This window comes from Xyrauchen texanus, chromosome 4 (assembly GCF_025860055.1).
Source record: "Xyrauchen texanus isolate HMW12.3.18 chromosome 4, RBS_HiC_50CHRs, whole genome shotgun sequence".
Classification (NCBI taxonomy): Eukaryota; Metazoa; Chordata; class Actinopteri; order Cypriniformes; family Catostomidae; genus Xyrauchen; species Xyrauchen texanus.
The window spans coordinates 27,910,150-27,929,450 of record NC_068279.1 but is presented as its reverse complement, the minus strand read 5'-3'; the positions used below and the strand labels follow the sequence as shown (position 1 = coordinate 27,929,450).

Genomic DNA, 19,301 nt, shown 5'->3' with positions numbered 1-19,301 from the left:
GATGTGAACATTGACTGAAGCTTCTGACCCATATCTGCCTGATTGTATACACTACACTGCTGCCACATGATTGGCTAATTAGATAATCACATGGATGATTGTTGGTGCCAGATGGGCTGGATTGAGTATTTCTGTAACTGCTGATTTCCTGGGATTTTCACACACAAGTCTCTATCATTTCCCCTTAACAGTAGTTAGGTATCAGTTGCACAGTTATAAAGCTGGATTTGACAAGCATGTGGATTGTAAAAAACAAAATCCTGTTTAAACCACTTTTTTTCTTCCGATCCGATTCCGATATCGGAAATCTCAGTATACCGATCTGATACCAGTGTTGTTTCTTGCATAATCAGTTTAGAATATATTTCATTATTGTGTGGAACTAATTTGGGGAACTCTTTAATATGTAAAGAAACACAAACCTCTAACTACACATTATTTCAATATAACTGTATAGCTTATTTAAAAAAATGGTATTGTTAACTAGTATACTGGATAATGTAGCAGCAAGATTAACAGTAAGTCATCAGTAGAAATGAAACAATTATTTATTTATTTATTTTATTTTTTTTTTTGCACAATTTTTTCAACTTGTATCTGGACTTTAAAGGATTCAGGACTCTTTTTATTTTGACATTCTGAACTTTCCAGGAAGTCCTGTATGTGTCTGTTTGTAGGCAAGTTAACAGTAGTTTAATTTGCTTCTTATTCAGATTCTGGTAAAAATCCACCTCCGGTGCCATTCAAAATGCATATTATAAGTGAACCGAACTATTGAGCATCTACAACCGAGATTTTGTTTATTATATATTAAATATTGCACACCGTGTGAAGGATAAACATAGCCGTGTGTGTGTGTGTGTGTGTGTGTGTGTGTGTGTGTGTGTGTAAAAAGAGCAGCGCCATTCACTGATGCGCTGGAGCTGCACGAGCATTTTATATATTTACTTATTAAACACAGCCTTTTGTGATTCACAGAGCTACCACACACCTTCAGGTGGCTTTGAATAAAATACGCGAGTCATATGAACTGCTTTAACTGTGTTTTTATTGTTATTTTATGTCATTTTTTTTAGCTTGACGGTAACGAACATGACTAACACACAGTATCGGCTCGTCGGACCAATACCCGATCCATTTAAAAACGTCAGTATCGGAGCCGATGCCGATCCAGGTATCGGATAGGTGCATCCCTAGTACAATTACTTGAACCTCTCAAGTTTGCTGTGCTTGCATTGCTGCATCTTTCAAATCTACCAGTGCACCAGTACTACCATGATGCATGCCTATTGTGCTAACATCATCACAAAAATCAATGAATTGCTTTATGCACAGGGGTTTTGAAGGTCCGATGTCTGTTCAAAGATGCATGCCAAATATCTGTAATAATCTATATTTGAAATGTAGTGTTAGTTGCAGTCACAGAAGGCTATAGCATTTTTTTATTTGGTCTTTTAGGGTTTCCTCTCAGCTTTTTTGTTTTTTGTTATTAGCAGTAGTATCTTGCCAAACAACTATAAATGGAATCAGTGTTGATATCTTTTCAACATTTGACTGGCTATTAGACTTGACAAATAAAGATGTGGGGGCAACACCTGCAAAAAGCTTACACACAATGAGCACAGCATGTTTACTAGACGGAAAAGTCAATTTCCTCCATTATACTTTTTTCTGCACACTGAGAATAAAGTATCAATTCTTTATTTAAGTTTCATAGACCATTTATATGGTTCTATGTGCTTCAGTGTGGAAATACAGGATCTGCAATTCAGTAGTATGTAAACCAATCAGTACTTTATTTTGTGCTGTTTATTAAAAAAATTACTTTCTAACACCATCCTTTTCAAAAATGTCACATGTTCGTCATAGTAGATTTAATTGACATATTTCTGCATCAGCTCTTTCTGCATTCTGAATTCAAATGTTCATTTTTAAAGTGTCTGTTCGGTTGCTTTCTCACTTGGAGAATTTGGTCATTTATAATTCTTTAAGAAAATGTCCTGTTCTTGGAGTATATCAGTAAGATTTAAAGCAAATTAGCCTTCTGCACTAAATACTATACTGCACTATACCCAAGCCAACATGTTGGCCCCGCCAAACTACATGCATCAATGGGAAGTGTGATCCTAACAGTTCTTTTCTTTATCTTTCCTCTCTCTTTCTATGTTCATGGAAGGTCCAGCATTTTGTGTTCAACAAGAGCTCCTTCAGTTCTCTTGTACACTTCTTCTATTGCTCTCACCACCCTATCTAGCACCACAGCTGCTTCTGCCTGTGTCTCCACACACACCAACTGGTAGAAAAAAGGTCTTTCAGGCATTGCGATAAAGGCCAGCTCTGCTGCTCTCCTCACCAACCATGTGTGATGTTGTGCAAGTGTACGTTGGTAGGTCTCTTTGCAGAGGTCAGAAGGTCTTCGTAAATGCTCTCCTTCAGATGCATCCTTCCCCAATTCTTGTAGGAAGTTTTGCAGCCAAAGCAGAGCACGATGCAAACGCAGCAGAGTCCTGCAGCCTGAAATGGTATACTTCTGGAAGTCTACCAACCCGTTCTTCATCTCCCACTTAATCATAGACCGAATAGAAATGTAAACAAATGTTTCATCTGAGAGTATGTGATTAGTTTTAGAAGAGTTTGAAGGTCTTTTATGAGGTATCACCATGCCTGTGTTTCTCCCCACAGTCATACTTTTTTTATCTTTCATTCTCTTCTCTGCTTCTTTCTCATGTTTTCTGGTTAGATCTCGGATGATGGCGGTCTTTGATTCAATTTCTTGTGAAATTAAACCCACCATTGGACCCAAGGCTTCCATAAACCTTAAATGAAGGAGAGAAGAGATAGTTTGTTATGTAGATTTCTTGAAATGACATATGTATACAGTACAGTATACTAATGATGATATTTCCAAGTAAATCTCTGTGGCTACAGCAGGACAAAATCTCATTGCCAATAGAATTTCCACTGACTTGCATTCACGTTTTGATACAGTTTGAGAAATATAGAAACTGTTTTCTGCTCCAGTGATGACCAAAGAGCATTACGTAAGCTAAATCTAACTGCATCTTTTCATTCGCATATGTTACATATGTGAATTTCAAATTAACCGGTGAATCCAACTGTTGAAGCCTATACTTTTCTTTTCTTTTCTTAAAAAGGAACAATGCATTAACTATAAAAGATATTACTTGAATTTAAAAGTTTTAAACTACACTCACCTAAAGGATTATTAGGAACACCATACTAATACTGTGTTTGACCCACTTTCGCCTTCAGAACTGCCTTAATTCTACGTGGCATTGATTCAACAAGGTGCTGAAAGCATTCTTTAGAAATGTTGGCCCATATTGATAGGATAGCATCTTGCAGTTGATGGAGATTTGTGGGATGCACATCCAGGGCACGAAGCTCCTGTTCCACCACATCCCAAAGATGCTCTATTGGGTTGAGATCTGGTGACTGTGGGGGCCATTTTAGTACAGTGAACTCATTGTCATGTTCAAGAAAACAATTTGAAATGATTCGAGCTTTGTGACATGGTGCATTATCCTGCTGGAAGTAGCCATCAGAGGATGGGTACATGGTGGCCATAAAGGGATGGACATGGTCAGAAACAATGCTCAGGTAGGCCGTGGCATTTAAACGATGCCCAATTGGCACTAAGGGGCCTAAAGTGTGCCAAGAAAACAACCCCCACACATTACACCACCACCACCAGCCTGCACAGTGGTAACAAGGCATGATGGATCCATGTTCTCATTCTGTTTACGCCAAATTCTGACTCTACCATCTGAATGTCTCAACAGAAATCGAGACTCATCAGACCAGGCAACATTTTTCCAGTCTTCAACTGTCCAATTTTGGTGAGCTCTTGCAAATTGTAGCCTCTTTTTCCTATTTGTAGTGGAGATGAGTGGTACCCGGTGGGGTCTTCTGCTGTTGTAGCCCATCCGCCTCAAGGTTGTGCGTGTTGTGGCTTCACAAATGCTTTGCTGCATACCTCGGTTGTAACAAGTGGTTATTTCAGGCAAAGTTGCTCTTCTATCAGCTTGAATCAGTCGGCCCATTCTCCTCTGACCTCTAGCATCAACAAGGCATTTTCGCCCACAGGACTGCCACATACTGGACGTTTTTCCCTTTTCACACCATGCTTTGTAAACCCTAGAAATGGTTGTGCGTGAAAATCCCAGTAACTGAGCAGATTGTGAAATACTCAGACCGGCCCGTCTGGCACCAACAACCATGCCACGCTGAAAATTGCTTAAATCACCTTTCTTTCCCATTCTGACATTCAGTTTGAAGTTCAGGAGATTGTCTTGACCAGGACCACATCCCTAAATGCATTGAAGCAACTGCCATGTGATTGGTTGATTAGATAATTGCATTAATGAGAAATTGAACAGGTGTTCCTAATAATCCTTTAAGTGAGTGTATAACAGACATATTAAGCACCCATATTGAGAATGTTGAATTAGATTGATGTAAAATATCACATTAAATCTTACCTGGCTGTTCAGACTAAATCGGAAAAAATCAGATACGAATCCGATTTATTTCCACATAATGTGGCGATCGTTTTGAAAATGTCAGACTCAATGCGCTTGCGGCTATTCACACCGTCATTCAATTAACAGATCTGTCACATGCGAGGAAGAAAATTAGATTTGGGCCAAATTCAGCTGCGGTGTGAACTTATCTGAAGTCATTTATCATTAAAAAAAAAGAAACTTACAATGGAAGTGAATGGGCTGGACCATAAACATTAAAATACACACTGTCTCAAAAGTATAGCTGCAAGACTGAAAATACATGTTAACATGATTTAATGTAATAAATATCCAACAAAATCTTTCTGCATACAGTTATTTTCAATTATACAATTTACACTGGTAAACCATGTAATCTGGTATGTAACTAGGTGAATCCCTGAATTTGTTACAAAAATCATGTCAACGTGTATAATGTTTAAGTCTTGATATTATATTTTTGAAACAGTGTGTATTTTAACATTTATAAACTAGTCCCTATCAATTCCACTGTTGAAGTCTTACTGTAAATGTGATTTTTGCTTTTGTATTATTAGACTATAATAAACAAGAGGTGAATCAAAGTTTTTGTGGTAATCAAGTTTATGCCACAAATGCTGTCAATTAAGCTCAAGTTGCATTGAACTTGGAACATTCCTTAAATAGTTTTATGTTAACATACTTGATGAGCTCATCCCAGCTTGCTAGATATGGCTTTAGCAGCACATCATTGGTGGAGACTGGTGCAGCCTTCAGGTGAGCCAGCAAATTAGCAACTTGAAACCTCTGACCAGGACACACCTTCAGTGGAGCTTCACCTTCCTCTGAACTGTTAACTCTGTTCAAAGAGACAGCCTGAGAAAAATAGAGAGATGGAAAGTGAAGGTTAATGAGGAATAGATTTCTAAGAGTGATATCATAAATTAATGGCAATATATGGGTAAAGTTCTCGATAGCATGCACAGACACCAACACAAGGGGTAAAAGCACATCTCTATGACCTATTAACAGCCTCACTTTGATGATAGTGTGTTCTCTTTTTATTTCTCCACACCTACCTTGTATTTCGGAACATATATTTTCAGACAAGTCTCCAGGTGCTGGTCCAGGCTCCCATCTAAAATGAAAGGCAGAGAATGAGAAACAGACAAAGACTGTAACAAGGAGAAAATTTGAATAGAATCTGGAAAGGAGAATAAAAAAAAAACATATCTGGAAAACAGTTCACATTGTTAAGTTCACATAGATAAATCATCATGTATTACGTAATGATCAGCATGAGATAAAGTTCTCTAAAGTATGTCTTTGTAAATTAATTTATACTAAGTTTCAGACTGTGATCAATAGTAAAGGTCTGGTATGTTCAAATCACAAGCACATAATCAAACCTCAGTGTATGGAGATGCTTAGTGGTATTTATTGGAAATGCACAATGGGACTTAACAGCTTTTCCGTTTTTTAATAAAATTTTGCGCTGTAAAAAGTGGTAACCTGCAATTGTTAACTTATTTCTACCTGATCGAATCCTTAAAATTAGTTTTGTTGGTGTAACCTACCTAATATATTCATGTTGATTTAGTGATGTTACATAATATTTTACAAAGCACATTTGTTAACACTTTTCCTCAGTCAAGATAATGAATCAGCCATGACACGTGGTAAAACTATAATACAAAAAAGTATAACACAAAATTAACAAAGTCTACGGATAAAAATACAAACTTAATGAAAACAAATACAATGCCTATACCAAAAAAGTTGAGACTGTATGAAAAATGCTAATAAAAACAAAAAGAAGTGATTTGAAAATGATATTCACTCTGCTATATTGAAAGCACTACAACTAAACATTATATGTGAATTTCATTGTTTGTTTGTTTTTAATGTACAGTCATTTCAAATCAGATGATTGCAACATGCTCCAAAAAAGTTGGGACAGGGGCAATTTAAGACTAATAACAATTTGATGAGTTAAAACAACAAGTGATGTGAAACAGGAGATGTTAAACAGGTGAGGCAATCTTGTCATAGTATCTAATGAGCCTTCAAAAACAGCCTAGTCCTTCAAGAGCAAGGATCATTCGAGACTTGTCAATTTGCCAACAGTTGTTTCAGCAAATAATCCAACATTTTGAGGAACAATGTTCCCCAAAGACAAATTGGATGGATTTGGGGCATATCACCCTCTACAGTGCAGAATATATGACGGAAACCACTTTTGAATGCGCATGATCTCTGATCCCTCAGACATTACCTTTTTAAAAAAATGTAATTCATCTGTAATGGATATCATGAACATGGGCTTGGGATTACTTTAGTACACATTTGTTAGTCAACATCATTCTTTGCTGCATCCACAGATGCAAGTTAAGACTTTACTATGCAAAGCAGAAGCCCTACATCAACACTGTTCAGAAGCACTGCCGACTTCTCTGGGCTCAGCCTCATCTTAGATGGAAAGTAGAACAGTGGAATCATGATTTTTGGTTCGATGAGTCCACATTTCAAATTGTTTTTGAAAAACACAGCCGTCGTGTCCTCTGGGCCAAAGAGGAAAAGGACAATCCAGCTGTTATCAGCTTCAGGTCCAAAAGCCAGTGTCTATATGGGCCAGGGGTGTGTCAGGGCCCATGGCATGGGTAACTCACACATCTGTGATGGCACTAGGGATGTGCATCTCCATAACTGAGGCAGAAGCGATATGCATCTCGATGCATATAACCAATTATACGATACATTAAAGATGCATATGAAGCAGCTACCGATGCGATACGATTCACCCCTATTACGATGCAGTGCAATCCGATTTCGATTCGATTCATCACAATGCAATTCAGAGCAATGGGAAAAAATATGATGCTATACAATTCAATATGGTAGGATACAGAGTTCGACAGTAAATCATAAATTAACTTAAGTGCCTTCTGACTTCTAACGCATGGACCTTTCACAAACAGGCCTTTGTAGTGCAAAAAAAAAAAAAAAGATTAAATAAAACCAGACGTTATTTTCCTGTTCTGTTTCGAATTACACTTTTCAGTTCACACATTTAACAGTGACACAATTTAAGGATGCTCAGGGATAAACAATGAAGAAATGTTCCATAACTTGCCAGCAGACGAATGTGCTTTCGTGTCAGCGTTTCAAGTGTGTTGTAAAATTAGTCGTACTGCATGTATACTTTATAGTGGCATGACATATTTTACAAACTGCATGGTTTTATAAAAATCTCCATGTCTCTCTTATAAAAACCAAAGTGTTTACAAACATTGGATTTGTAATTATTTGGTGGAAGATGCAGCTCTGCCTCTGCCATGTTAATCTGTATTCTATGTCAGGGGTACCCACACTTTATTGCGTGATTATCTACTTTTAAATGACCAACTCAATAAGATCTACCAACTAAAAAAACTGTTTCATTTTTTTTTTAAAACATGTTGGGACTACTGCATGTAACCTACATGGAATTCATCTTCTAATTAATAAAAAATTATATAATAATGTTCAATGTTGATATCATTCAGTTTGAACACTAAACCCAAAACACCTACAGCACAATAGATTACAATATCCAGGGCATTTACCATATTCTGATGACTTGCACTGAACAGGGCAGTAGCTGCTGGTAGCTAGTCTCAAACACTGTGAGTTTCATAATTTCGCGCTCTGTTTTCAGAAACCCTTGGGAGGCGCAAACCTAGTTGTCATGGCAACTGAATAAACACAAATCTTGCCTGGTCAAAATTTACTCGTCAAGTGCAAGTCAGACAGAAACTAAAAGGAAAGAAAGACATTATATATATTTTTATAAAAATTTAACAAAAACATATTTAAAGTGTGTGCGATCTACCAGCATTGCCTTTGCGATCGACGTATGTGACTGTCAGGACACGCCTCGGTCTGTGTGAAAACGCACAGTTTATAGAGTGAAGAACAAAACCATCAGCAGCAACACAGACATGCGTTACGTTCTTGCATTCAAAACACTTGGTGGAGCGCAAATCCGAACTAAGTGATCTCAAGATGTGTTTAAAGATTGAGTATTAATCTATATTGGACATGACACAGTGACCTAAAAATTTTATGTTTATGATTCGGCACTCCCGAGACGTGACACAAGCATGTCTGATGCAGATGTAAATTAATGGGTCCTTAAACAAGCCCCTGAAATCTCTGAACTGACCTGAACTGAATTGACAAATTCACTTGTGTAATGAATTGCTGTGAAGTGTATGCCAATGATTGGCGTATGTTCAATAATATGGTAGTAAACAATACATTGTATTCTAAAGCCGCTTTTTGTAATGTCTTATCAATGATTAACTCTTCTGCCACAAGAATGTAATGCATTTTAATTATCTGAATATTTTTTATTTGAGATAGATATATATATATATATATATATATATATATATATATATATATATAAATTGTAAAATATTTAAAGATAACTATGTATAATTTTTTCATCATTATATTTCGAATTATTGTTATATGAGGGGCTTTCTCACCAAATATTTGTATATGCGATTAAAGTAACCATGTAATTAATTCGATTAAAAATTTTAATTGATTGACAGCCATAATTATTATATATAAATAAATAGTTTTTTACCGATGCAAATGTTAGAAACGATGCATCGCGATACAAATGTCCACTTGTATCCGAAGCACACTTATTTAAATCGATGTATAGCATCGTTAACTTTTATGCCGATGCACTGTTGCGAATCGGTGAATCTTACCATCCCTAGAGGATACCATTAATGCAGACAGATATGTACACATTTTGGAGCAGCATATACTACAATCCAGCTCTGTCTTTTCCAGGGATGTCCAGGCGTTTTCAGCAGGACAACTTCAAATCATTCTGTCCGAGTAAGCCGAGAGTGCAGGTGCTAGTTTGGCCTGCCTGCAGTCCTGACCATTTCCAACTGAGAATGCATGGTGCATTATGAAGTGCACAATATGGCAACAAAGACCCCATACAATTGTGCAGCTAAAGACCTACATAATGGATGAATAGGGGAAAATTCCACTTTCTAAACTTAACAAACTTGTGTCTTCACTGCCCAAATGTTTAATAAGTGATATTAGAACAAATGGTGATGTTTCACATTGGAAAACACCCGGCTGTCCCAACTTTTTTGGAGCATGTTGCAATCATTTGATTTGAAATGACTACATTTAAAACAAACAAACAATGGAATTCACAATATAAAACATCATATAATGTGTAGTTGTAGTGCTTTCAATATAGCAAAGGTTGAATATAATTTACAAATAACTCCTTTTTGTTTTTATTAGCATTTTTCACACGGCCCCAACTTTATTGGAATTGGGGTTGTACAATAGTTGTATAAATGAAGTTCACACTTGATTCAATTTATTGATCAAAAAAACCTACCACGCAATAGTTAAAAACGAACATAACAGCATCCACAAAGCAGGATGAAATGGCTTTGGTGTGTGCCACTCTGGAATAAAGGTAACGTTTTCTTCATTAAAAAGTTGTACATTTCCTTTTGGCAGACCCTTTTATCAAAAGCGACTTACAGAGCCCTTATTACAGCACAATCCCCCCCCAGAGCAACCTGGAGTTATGTGCTTTGCTCAAGGACACAATGGCGGTGGCTGTGGGAATCGAACCGACAACCTTCTGCTTAACAGTTTAGTGCTTTAGCCCACTAAACCACCACCACTCCATTACTCCGTTTTACTCTTAAAGAAATTAAGAGTTATTTTGAAATCATGACCACTCATATGAGATGAAGAGTCCAGTCATATCAGTAACCTTATAAAAGCTGTTTTAATCTACACATAGATGGACCCCTCATGGGGGCTGCCATGTTATGTTCAAATGACCAACCAAATATTACTTGCTTAAATCTCAGTAACTTCCCTATTACTGGCCACTTTCTCTCATGCAAATTTATCAAGGCTGACTGTGAAATGTTAATTTCTACAATGGCATTTGTAACTAAAAGCTGTTGTGTTTGAATGATGCTGCATCCATCCACATGTGACAGTCTTAGTCTGGTACAACATAAAAATACTCAATGTAACTTTAAACCAATTCAGCCAATAAGATATACAACAGTTAGTCTGCACAGTACAAAATTATATTTTGTCAGGTAACCTAACAAAAATGTCCTTCATGTGGTAATATCTAAATTAGTTTTAGTAACTATTTTTTTTTTTTCAGGTAAAAAAATGTGAATTAATAATATGTAAATTGTAAATGTAAACTAAACTAAATCGACCTGACAAATTAGGTTACACCAACTAAAGTAAATGTTCTGGTTTAGATCAAGCAGAAATTGTTCCTTGAGGTAACAATTACAGGTACTTTTTTGTCAGTGAAAAACATTTTAGAAATGAAGCAATAAAAATGGGAAAACTTACATAGCCACATGGTGCCAAGCAAAAGGAGGATGAGGAAGATGGCTGTACAAGCCTTGCATTTGACTCCCATAATGATCCACTGTCCTCCCTCTCGCTACGTCTTCTCAGGTGTCCCCTCTCTCTTTCTCAGGCTTTGTGTGCCCACTCTCTCTCGTCAGCAGTCATTATCTCTGGGCTCCTACCGTAGTGGTCAGAAAGTTTCCTCTCTTGCACAGTTTGTTTGCCAATGTTTTGATAGAGTTTCGATCTTCAACTCACCAAAAACTGTCAAATCCTTTTATAATTTACACACTGCTGTACAGACTCACACACTACTTTTAATCTCTACATGTACAGTATCTTGCAGTAACTGGTTTTGTTATTATACTCCTGCCTCTGTACAATTTAATCCCCCCGACCTTCTCTTTTGCTATGTTGATTCAACTATTCATTTCATTCACTCTCTTTTTTTCTCCTTTCCTGCAATCTCTGTATAGTCAGTCTCCAGTTGCTCAAAGTCCATAGATTAATCAGGCACAACAAATCACTCCTTATTAGGCAAGCACTAAGCAACCTGTTGTAAAATGTACAGAGACATAAACAATTGTACATTAACAAGCACCCATCACAAATAACTTTTTAAATCCTCAAAAGAGCCACAATTCTTAGTTGCCCAATAAGAATCACCACATGCATTTCTCAAAGAAAAATAAAGTGTGAGTGAGACTTCTTTCAAAGGAAAATGGCTGTTTGAAAGATTCAAATGTCCCATTCAAATGTTTAATTCAAATGCGTCACATTCAAATGTTGAATTTAAATGTTCTGACTAGGCAGCTAGAGTAAATAATGGTGTATTGTTCTTTTATAGCCATTTAGAATCACATATTGGAATCAAGTTAGTGAACTGATGATAGCAATCAGGGCTCGACAATAAGGACTGCACGATGCCCCAGGGCCAGTGTGAGAGAGATTCGGGCCAGTTGCTAGAACTGTCACTTGCCCTATCGGGCCAGAGCTGCATTTATAACATTAGTGCAAGCAAACAACAAGAAAGAGAGCACAAAAATTACACTGAGCAAATAAAGTATTGTAACTGACCAGCAAGTGCAATTCTATTTAAGCATTGCAAAGATGCACAAATGCATATCATACTGGACGCACCAAGGCACAGACATGTGCATGCATAAGAGTGTGCAGACAACGAGCGCACTCTCCTAGCAGTGTCCTCGCTCTTTTCCAAGTATCATAGCAGCAGCTATTACCAATGTGAAGAAAATAGCAGGGAAAAAAATCACGTTTGCATGTCTTGCACAACATTTTAAGTAGGCCTGTCCCCGCACATTCCGTGTTCATAGTGCGCAAAATCCCCACATTTTTTGTTTTTACATGTTGGTGAAAAGTATTAATCCACACATTGGAACACAAGAAATCAACAGTTTCTTTATACAGGAATGATAATCCATGTCTCTCCATGCATATGTCTCATCATCATCTCTCTCCATGCAGCGTAGTCTGTTTAACATGCATGTGCTCTCGTAAAGGGACAGAGCGCTAGTTTTATTCCCACTGTAAAAAAACAAACACATTTTCTCTCATTAATTCGCCTTTAGAGATGAAGCGCCGAATGAGACGTGATAAACTTTATAAATATAAACTTTATGCAAGGCGCTAGCCTGCCATTGGGAGCAACTTGGGGTTCAGTGTCTTGTCCAAGGACACTTCGGCATGTGGAGTCATGTGGGCGAACCGCCAACCCGCTCTACCACCAGATCCACAGCCGCCCCCTGTTTTCTTCATCCTCATAACATTTTTGTTTTTGTGCTTTGTATATCAGTCAGTGTTGGTCTTGTTTGGGTTGACTGATTTTATGTTTATATCCACATTCTTCATTCATAGATTAGGCCTAATATCTACCTACTGTATATTACACAGTCAGGGATTCATATGTTTATTACATTCAGCCAATAATTTTATCTTTAACTCAGTGACTAAATCTTGAATCCTGAGAGTGAAAACACTACACATGGCCAAAAGTTGCATGACATCATGACTAAACGGGTGACCAAAAACACATAATATCCTCCACTAATCCACTGCTGGGGCCAGTGAAAATGTTGCCGGGGCCAGTAAAAACCTGAAGCACTGGCCCAACCGGGACAGTACAAAAAAATGTTAGCGTTGAGCCCTGCCAATTTTGATCAAATAAACACTGAAAACTATCATTAGGATAATGCTCTAAAAAAAAAATTAAAAACTCTGATGGAAAGCAGATTTTCAATGCCTCAGTTTGGAAGAGTAAACACATCTGTAGGCAAGCAGTTAGTCACTGTGTCACTATATTTAAACCCAGCTGCTGATTTATAGATTTCAATTCATTCACATAAAACATAGTAACAGAATAAGGACATCATTATGACACATTCATTGCTTATGGAAACAAAAACAATTAACCACTTTGTGATTATTTATGTGTTTATTTATTTTTCATCTCTAAAGGTGATATATTAAAGTCACAAGTTTTGAGTAGAAAGCACTCATTATTAAATGGCCCTTTTCTCAGGGTAAAACGGCATCAAAGATGAATTCTTATTTCTTTCTTTAAAGTAGGCCAGTAAAGAGCAGCATGTGTTTGATTATTTTATTCATAGTGAAATCAAAGCATCTAACCTTTGCTGGAAGTATTATCTCTCATTCAGCATTTCCAAACACATTTTTTATTTGTGCTGAGCTTGTTTTGTATTGTGCTGGACCAGCATTATAGTTGTAAAGCAAGTTAGGACAAGCACACTTGCCCTGGGTCGCATTAAGAATGCATACTCTCTCTTCTTCTTGGAATCAACCATGTCTTCCATTGGATGTACAAACTAGGGATGGGCACGAGTACTCGAGGACTCGGGTACTCGGATGTGGCAGCAATGATCGATCATGAAAACGATGATCGATAGTGATCATGCATGATGTGACTTTTCACTTAATTCGAAATCCAGTGACAATTACCTGAAAACTAAACACAAATGTGTCAAAGAGGTAGCTTTTTTAATGTTAAGATTGATTACGCTGTGACTTTGAGGGTACATTGATTATCAGAGACTTCTCATTGCAAAAAAACTGATATGACGCTGCAATGCTATTGTTACAATAATCAAAGAGTGTAATTAACTGTGTTTTGAACATGTCTCTGCAAAACGTTTGCTAAACACGCTTTATTATCATTTAATGTAAGATCTTTGACTCGTTAATGGATATTATTTAATAAAAGTGAATGATTGTTACTGACTAAACCTCCCTGCCCTGCGTGACATAACGCACACCTGCATCTCGACAAAATTAATGATGATTTCCGCTCAAGTTTCCAAGATAGATATCCGATATAAGGTGTCATTCTGTTGCACTTTCCTCAGTTGAAAGGTGGAAATTCAGACTCCCAAAGTTGAATGATATGCTTCATGAATCACAGCAACAACAAGCCAGAGCATCGCGGCTTTCCTTAAAAGAGCGAACGTTTGGACACACACACCAGGCGTGTGTGGCAGTGTACAGCAGGCGAGCGTTTCAAACCGCTAGACAGAGCGCAGTTAAATGAAACACAATACAGCATCTTCAAAAATTAACTTCAACTTAACACGCATATTAAAAAGCAATGGTTATGGCATCGCCTATTATTTGAAAATATACTGTTCAGACAGTCACTAAAAAAACTGGTGCGCACTTACTAAGATTACTCCGGAAACCTGAAGGAAGAACAGACAGACGCGCGTTGTGCACAGTCTTTCATTGAGTTGGGCAGGGACGAATTACCGACCGGGCCAATGGGGCCAGTGCCCAGGGGCCCTTGACTACCAGGGGGCTCCTGACTGCCCGGGGGTGCCCTGGGCTTTAAGGCTGCATGATCTAGTTTGGTGATCCCCCCGTATAAAGGCATTTCAGTGGCATTAATCCGTTTTTAAACACTCGCGCGCATTATTGACACTTGCGCACAGTAGTTCATTGCCGCACAAGGAAACGGGAAGATCCCGTGCACGCATGACATCTCCAGCGTGCGCAATACAAGATCTCCCACGCGAGGACATGCCTTACAGCATGCGCAAGACAATTCCACAAAGTCTTCCGCTCTATCTAATCTCATCTGCTGCTATTGCTCGCTCAAACAGTGACTCACATGCAGCGGGTCTGTTGGTGAAGTCATGTCTAAAGTTGAAATTTAGCTTGTTATGAATCCTATTATAACAGGCATCCAATCACAACAGACTTCCGGAAATGGGCAACATATCTGGTGTTAATTTAGAAGGGAATCAATTTATTGTCAGTCAGTTTGCTGATAACACTAGTCTTAAAAAATATTTAAAATAAATGTACAGCAAATACCCCTAGCACTTCAGTTTATTCAAATTTTCTCAAAAGCTTAATTTCTCAAAATGTGAGTTATTGGCCATCCATGATCATCCTAATAGAACATTGTATAATATCCCAGTTAAAATCAACGTTAAATATCGGTGGATAATTTAGAAAATTTGTATTTTGATAAAAATGTAGAGAAATGTAAATTAATTATGACTACTTGGCTGCAGAGAGACATAACAATATTTGGGAGAATTCTATTGACGAAAGTAGAGAGTCTTTCTAGATTAATTTATCCGTGTTTCTCACTAGCAGCTTCTGCTAAAAAGATAAAATAAATAAATAAATAGAATTTTGATTTTATATGGAAAAGGAAAAGTCATTATATAGTTAAAGATTATGACGATAGAGGTCTTAAGATGATTGAATTGACATTATGAATGTGGCTTAAATCAAGCTTAAATGGTAACAAGAGATTGTGAGATTGTAAGGTTTGAGATTCCTTCAGCTGTATTTAAAAAATGTGGTGCATAAGTTTTCTGTTACAGTGTGACTTTGAAATTTCTATTATATTGGAAATTGATTTTCAAACATAATTTTAGCCCACATAACATGTCAGTCTGGAATAACATATGTATAACAGTGAGCAGAAAATCTTTGTTTATTGATCAGTGGTGGCAAAAAGGCAAATGGTCAGTGACACCTGTTATGGATAACTTTGGGAATATAATGAGTCTCAATAATTTTTGTGTTAAATACAATATAAGTTGCTAAAGTGTATGATAAAATTATAAAAAAGTATCCCATTGTCGATGATTAGTTAAGGAACAATTAAAATATTCAGTGGTAAAACCTAAATTGCATGATCTCATGATAGAAAATGAAAACTTTGCAGATAAAAAAGCTCTAACATATTTTTGAGAGATGGTTTACAAAAACAATGTTTTCCAGGTCCTGTAAAGAGATCTTACATTTTTCATAATTTGGATAAGAAAGAAGTGAGTGAAATTAGAACCAATTTCTTTTCAGTTCCCATTGCCACTTAATGTAAAGAGGTGCACTTATGAATCCTATTTATCCAACTAAAGAATTTTTAAGAATAAGATTTAATGTTGGAGACTCAAATCTGTCTCACATATACAAGTCAGTGATAGAAACAGCTGAACACTTGTTTTTTTTTTCAATGTAATTTGGTGTATTCATTCTGGAAGGAGGCATTTAGCTGGATGCAACATAAAATACCTGCAAGACTGATAATTTCATGGGAAATTGTTCAGTTTGGTTTATTAATTAAGGATAAAAATGTATCTTATGTTATTAATAATGTATTGCTTTTGTTGAAATTTTACATACACAAATGCTAATTTTTCAAAATTCCTCCACGTTTACTTGCTTGAGGAATTTTCAATGTATTTAGAGACGTTGAGTGAACGAAAAGTCCCAAAGCAAAATATGTGTATTCTTTGTTGAAGGATTGGTTTTGTAATTTAAAAAATCTCCTACTTCCCTACTTTACTTATTTAACTTTTTTTTTTTTGTCATTTATTGTTTGGTATGTTGTGGAGATTGTGATGTGTTAATTGAATTATAATCTCCCAGTCTTTGTTTGTAAAAAACTTTCAGGTATGACTGCCTTTCTGTTGATGTTCATACAATAAAATTTTTTCATAATAATTTGTGGCTCAGTTGGTAGAGCGTGTTGGCCACTAATCGCAGGGTTGGTGGTTCGATTCCACATGACGAAGTTGTTCTTGGACAAGACACTGAACCCAAGTTGCTCCCAGTGGCAGGCTAGCGCATTGCATGGCAGCTCTGCCTTCATTGGTGTGTGTGAATGTGTTTGTGACTGGGTGAATAAAACGCAGTGTAAAGCGCTTTGAATACCGCTAAGGTTAAAAAGGCGCTATATAAGTGCAGACCATTTACAATTTACAATCAAAGAGCAAAGCCCACCCACGACTGACAAAAATAAAAGGGTTTGAGCGAGCAAAAGCAGCAGATGCTGTCAGGCATTTCCTCACGTGCGAGATCTTGTATTGCGCGCGCAGATGTCAAGTTCTTAACTTTTTTCAAGTTTTTCCTCGCCCCTTTTGTAAATTTGATAACATCATTTTATAACAGCCTATACTATAAATAGACGATACACTGGAACAGCAAGACGCAATGCAGCAGGCATAGACGTTTGTCAGACATGTATACAGTTATGAACATGTAATTGCCACTTAGTCCGAGTACTCGAGTAGACAAAAAGCCCTAAATGCCCATCCCTAGTTCAAACAGACAGTCCCACTCTAAACTAACACATTTGGACAAGCTTGCTGCCGGGCAGGAAGAGCCACTCAAACAAATAAATTAATATTTATTTTTCACTTAAACAAACAAAGGAATGCTCCCCCCAGTCATTTCACAGTACAAGGATTATCTTATAACTGGCAATTTATTGAATCATTCCATCAGGATCACCATCCAACTCAAGATGCAGTGAGAACTAAAATATAGACAAGATATAAAATAAATACAGGATATAAAAGGACAAACAAATAAAAAAAGAATGATTTTGTAAATTCTCTACACCGAGTTAAATTCACTTTAACAGCATGACTATACTCAAATATTGTTCTTGTATGAAATAAAACACACACACATTGGAACAAAACAACATGTTGCAGGTTATTTAACAAGCCCTAACAACAAGCACACAATTCATATATCAAAAATAAACCAGAAAACTTACTTTTTTGCATATTACAAAAGGAGAACTTAATCTTGCATCTTTAAAACTTCTAGGCTTCAAATAAGTGGGATATTTTGATGAAACTGTAATGGTAATGTGGATCACTCTCTGGCAGATGTCTAGCAGCCATCTTTGCTCTTAGCTTTTCTGTTACTGTTGTGCCATAATAAAAGTCCTTGCTACAAAAAATATTGGAAAATTATTTAAAAGAGCATCTAAAATTAATCTAAAATGACTTTGATGTCAGTTACACATATACAACTGTGCACACACACACACACACACACACACACACACACACACACACACACACACACACACACACACACACAACATCTGAAAAACAGACATCAGCTTTAAATTTCTCCAATACAATGTTCAGCCATGATGTTAATTTGTTGGTGAACTCAAAATTTCCCATTGGGTTTTAAAAATGCGGTTTTCAGTTTATGAATAAAATAAGCTCTATGGTAAATAATACTTGATGATACTTGGATGTTTTGTTCTACAACATAAATTGCTACTAAATTGTGAATAATGAAATCAATGTTTTGTAAATATATTTGTTGGTAATTTGTTGTGACGAAAAAAACACAAGCATGTGAATGAACGTACCCAATGAAACGGAAAAACAGTAGTTTTTATCTAACAACTTGTTAGCAAGCAGCATACTTAAAAAAACAAAACAAAAATTTTAAAACATGGCAGCTTCAAAATTTGTATTTGGAGTATAACTGTGTAATTTACATTGTAGAGCAAATCGTCCAATTTTCTTAGGCTGTGTTTACGCTGTCACAAAAAATCATATTTTTTACTCACGTCTGACACAGATCGGATATTGTTCCACAGGTGTAAACACATAAAGGCTTCCAAATGTGGTTTTAAATAAGATAAATATCCAATATCTGAACATTAACCAGGCATACAATTCCCCTTGGCTTTTCTTAACTGCATGTCCTTATGAAGCAGACCTGCCTGTAGGCACTCACACAAAAACTCAAACCTTCTCTTTTTGAGGCAGAAATTTGTACCCACTCTCTGTCGTCAAACGAGTGGACTTTTCCCACCACTCCTGACTTCTAGACCTATTGTTACGTTCCTGTGTTGTCTGCCCTCTGTTCTTTGTTTCACTATCACGTTTATTTCACGTTTTCTTGTTGTCCGCTCCGTGTTTTCCGTTTCACCCGTCACCGATCCCGTTCCTTGTCACGTTTTCCCTGTTGTCCGCCCTGAGTCTCACTGTCCTTGTGAAAAACTACACTTCCCACAATTCCCAGATCTTCTCACTGCCATCACTGTGTCATTGTTTGCACCTGTTTGTC

General features: G+C 36.9%; 1 protein-coding gene across 1 annotated transcript; it reads right to left on the bottom strand.

Annotated features, from left to right (window-relative positions):
• Positions 1-671: 671 nt before the first annotated feature.
• LOC127642444 (ceramide-1-phosphate transfer protein-like) lies at positions 672-18,926 on the bottom strand. The gene is made up of 6 exons (XM_052125061.1): positions 18,799-18,926; positions 17,980-18,158; positions 10,929-12,473; positions 5,582-5,640; positions 5,206-5,378; positions 672-2,816 (listed from the first exon to the last, which is right to left on the bottom strand). Exons 3-6 carry the CDS (start codon positions 10,996-10,998, stop codon positions 2,168-2,170), a joined length of 951 nt encoding a protein of 316 aa, XP_051981021.1. The 5' UTR covers positions 10,999-12,473; positions 17,980-18,158; positions 18,799-18,926; the 3' UTR covers positions 672-2,167.
• Between the last annotated feature and the right edge of the window lie 375 nt (positions 18,927-19,301).